Source organism: Bison bison, unplaced genomic scaffold (genome assembly GCF_000754665.1).
Source record: "Bison bison bison isolate TAMUID 2011002044 unplaced genomic scaffold, Bison_UMD1.0 scf7180017864456, whole genome shotgun sequence".
Classification (NCBI taxonomy): Eukaryota; Metazoa; Chordata; class Mammalia; order Artiodactyla; family Bovidae; genus Bison; species Bison bison.
In genome coordinates this window covers 30,555,163-30,559,296 of record NW_011495018.1, presented here as the reverse complement: position 1 = coordinate 30,559,296, position 4,134 = coordinate 30,555,163, and the positions used below count along the sequence as shown (strand labels likewise).

Here is a 4,134-nt window from a genome sequence, read left to right as displayed (position 1 = left end):
GCTGCCTCCCCGCCCCCGCCGGGATTTATTGAGTATTTGGACTGGACAATTAAGTGGCCCTGATGATGTTACCAAGCCCGGTCACCTCCACCCCTTTCTCAGTCAAAGACATTCTGAATCTGGAGCAGCAGCAGCAACAGCACTTCCACGGCGCGCACCTGCAGGCGGACTTGGAGCACCACTTCCACTCGGCGCCCTGCATGCTGGCCGCCGCTGAGGGGACGCAGTTTTCGGACGGAGGGGAGGAAGACGAGGAAGAAGAGGGCGAGAAACTGTCCTATTTGAACTCACTAGCTACAGCCGATGGCCACGGGGATTCGGGGCTCTGCCCCCAGAGCTTTGTCCACACGGTCCTGCGAGACTCGTGCAGCGGGCCTAAGGAACATGAAGAGGAGCCCGAGGTCGTGAGGGACGGGAACCAAAGTGAGTAGAGGGGGAAACGAAACACGCATGTGGAGCAATGGCGGGATGCCCGCAAACAGCCCACCAACCTTGTCGGCACGGCTGCCCGCCTCTTTAGCTCCTGGCTGGTGTCATGCCAGTTCCTGGTCAGCGACAGCTCCGCAAAACTCAGATGCTGCAAGGGAGCCAGGGCGGAGGGAGAAGGCCAAGATGACTCCGCCAACTACTCCCCCCAGAGGGAGGAGGCGATGCAGCCCCGGAGGTTATTGCTACCCTGATGCGGATAAGCAATGTGGGCTCAGCTGCCGGGTGCTGACAACTGTAGCTCTTCCCCAGAGCTAGAGGGGCATGAGCCTCAACTTCTCCCACTTTCCCTCTAGCGTGAGATGCGTTTTTTGAGGCCAGGGCAGCCGTTCTCTCTTCTCGGAAAAGGTAGTCCAAGCAGATTGTGTGCCTGGTGTCCGGAGGGCGCAGGAACTTAGGTAGAATTTTAGCGGGGGTGCTTTCCTCACTTCTCCGCCTGGAACTCTGCGTCCTCGCACCCGTGGCACCCGGCAGAGAGCGAGGGGATGGTGGGAGAGCGCATGGGAACGTAGTTCATTCCTCACTCGCACCCCTGAGGCAACCGGCCTTTTTGAAAATCTGTAACGTTTTGCTTTGTGTCCCAGATTGTGTGGCTTCGGGCTGAGTGAAAAACGCGCCGAACTTAGATCCTGTCTGCTCAAGTAGGACGGGAGGTGAATTGGGCAGGGCAACAGAATAACTGAATAAAGCCTCCAAGGAAGTGTTTGTGAGGAGACAGAGCCAAAAGAATCTCCTTCCCCAAGAGAAGGTTTGTTGTGGCGGAAGCCAAGGCCTTTGCTCTGACAGCTCCCCTGGGCCTAAAATCGACATGAAACTAAGTCAGTCAGTCAATCAAATTTCTTTTTCTTTCTAAGGTATCGGTTGTCGTTACTCAGACACTCATTTGTGGGTAGGTAGGCGTTTAAAGGTAAACAAACAAACAAAAAAACAGTTCCTGGGCAATAAGCAGTACACTCAGACATTTCTAAGCAGGAAGATTTTCGCACATCGCACGCATTTCGGCCGCCAAAAACCAACATGCCTCTCACACCTTCAGCTATTTATGACGGAAAAGAAGGCAACCGAATTTGCAAATATTGGAGTTATGTAGTTACAAACTTTCATCCTGAAAATAATCATTAGCAAGCCGAGCTGCACATTTAATACAGGGTAATCTCTCGCAGATGCTGAAGTTCTAAATAAACGCGTGCTAACTACCCCTCCCCACACTATGTGCCTCCACCCGTCAAGGACGTGGTGAGGGGCCTTGGGCGATCGAAGGGTCCCACGGCGCCAGAAGTCACAAACCTTCCCCAAAACCCAAGCAGTTATTACTGCACGCTCCGCGTTGCCACCAAAAAGGGTCACAGTGCTCCTGGACCGGAGCCGCGGAGAGGCCGGGAACAACTAAGAGACGCTGTTGTTTTGCTTCTTTCGCAGAAAGCTGCCAACTGAAGAAACCTCTGGAGGCGGCCGGAGACTGTAAGGCGGCAGAGGAGAGCGAAAGGCCGAAGCCACGCAGCCGCCGGAAGCCCCGGGTCCTCTTCTCTCAAGCCCAAGTCTTCGAGCTGGAACGCAGGTTCAAGCAGCAGCGGTACCTGTCGGCGCCAGAGCGCGAGCACCTGGCCAGCAGCCTAAAGCTCACGTCCACCCAGGTGAAGATCTGGTTCCAGAATCGCAGGTACAAGTGCAAGAGACAGCGGCAGGACAAGTCTCTGGAGCTGGGCGGGCACGCGCCCCGCCGCCGCCGCGCCGTGTGGCGGTGCCGGTGCTGGTGCGGGACGGCAAGCCGTGCGTCACTCCTGGCGCGCCAGCCTACGGCGCGCCCTACAGCGTGGGCGCGGGAGCCTACTCCTACAACAGCTTCCCCGCCTATGGCTATGGGAACTCGGCAGCCGCCGCCGCAGCCGCCGCCGCTGCAGCCGCCGCCGCCGCGGCCTACAGCGGCAGCTATGGCTGTGCGTACCCGGCAAGCGGTGGCAGTGGCGGCGGCGGCGGCGGGGCCTCCTCGGCGGCCTCGGCCATGCAGCCCGCCTGCAGTGCGTCTGGAGGCGGCCCCTTCGTGAACGTGAGCAACCTGGCCGGCTTCGGGGGCGGCGGCGGCGCGCAGCCGTTGCACCAGGGTGCGACGGCGGGGGCCGCGTGCGCTCAGGGTACCTTGCAGGGCATCCGGGCCTGGTAGGGACCGGGCAGGTAACGCGGCAGGCGACCCCACCGCAGCCTGGCGCCGCGGGACTAAAGGGCGAGAAAGGCTGGATCCAAGGAAGGACCAGGTCCCCTCGTTAAAAAATATAAATATATATACATAAACGTCTCGCTCCCCAGGGCCTCGGAGCGCAGCTTACACGAAGTCCGGGGAAGGAGGCTCTGGGGCGAAGAGGATGCGCCTGGGCCTACATGGAGACTATCTCTGAGGCAGAAACGCTGGCTGGGTGCTTGGAGGACAATGGCCCCAATCTCGGCTCCAAAGGGAGTGCGAAAGGCTGGGACTCAGGCTGCCAGTCGTCTCTCCTAGAGCAAGAAGGGCTTCTCTTTCTCGGCCTTCTCGCGGCCTCAGCAGAGCGCTGGCGGAAAACTCAAGGACAGAGAACAGCATGAAGGAGAGAAAAATGGGCGTCGTGGCTTGAGAAATCCCCAGGCCCTACCGACCCTCTGCTCACTTTGCAGGGCCGGAGTGCCACACCACAGTCCATTTTCCTTTTCCCAACCGCCTGCCTTCCGCAACAGATACCTCGGCCTGGATCTCCAGATTGTCAGGAGGCGTAGAACTCTGCAAGAAAAATCAGCGGAGCGAGATCAAAAGTTGGGGGTTTGAACAAATCTGGAACCTAGGGGCCCACCGGAGGTGTTACCGGCTTTCCTTCTGTTTCCTATTCTGTATTCAGCACATATAATATATATACATATATATATAACTAAATATATCCACACGCCATGTACACACCCGCTGCCATACACTACAGGAGTCAATAAACAAGGTGCAATATTTTCAAACGGTTGGCCGGCTACAGACCTTGTTTAGCCCACAAAAGTAGGGAGAGGTCCTTCAACAGGGCGGCGGGGAAGGAAAAGATGCTCTGGGAAAGCAGTTCTGCCCTGGGCGATCGCAGGCCTGGTCTCCCCTGCCTCAGCCCCCAGGCTTCAAGTCCGGTCCCTAAGGCTTTGTTCATTAATTTCTCTTTACTGTCCTAGGGAGGACAGGTCGGAGACTCAGGGCCTTTTGAGGTGGGACTTTGAAATCCCCCCAAGTTTCACCCAGATGCTTGGGCTAGTATCTGGGCCTGCGTTAGATCAAGGCTTAGACTCTGCCCACCTCGAATGCCTCCAGAGTAAAGGAAACCTCGCCCCTAGGCCTAGCCGTAGGCGCCGCGAAGGCAGCTCCATCTTCTGCCGCCGCCCGGCCTTCCAGCGCGCCCGGGGGCGCTGCGCCCCGCCGCGGCCGAGTTCTCCCCCTTGGTCGCCCTCCCTTCTCCCCCGGCGGCCGAGGCTTTATGCGGCTCCTTGTCACTTGCGGAGAATGCCTGTGCGAGGCCTGTGCTGCCACACGGCCGATTGTGAGCGTGCCAAGGCGGGTGAATGGGGAGGCCTCAGCGCGCCGCGCCATTGTGGGGCCGGGCCTCGCTGAAAGGCGGCTCCGGGCCGGGAAGGTGCGGAAAGAATGGCTTTTTA

The 4,134-nt window shown here is 58.6% G+C and overlaps 1 protein-coding gene across 1 annotated transcript; it reads left to right on the top strand.

Moving 5' to 3' along the window:
* Positions 1-6: 6 nt before the first annotated feature.
* On the top strand, positions 7-3,454 carry NKX2-3 (NK2 homeobox 3). Its single transcript, XM_010859548.1, is given in 3 exon segments — positions 7-423; positions 1,906-2,199; positions 2,202-3,454. Coding segments are annotated over 3 exon segments (1,101 nt in total). The 5' UTR covers positions 7-62; the 3' UTR covers positions 2,648-3,454.
* The last annotated feature ends 680 nt before the right edge of the window (positions 3,455-4,134 follow it).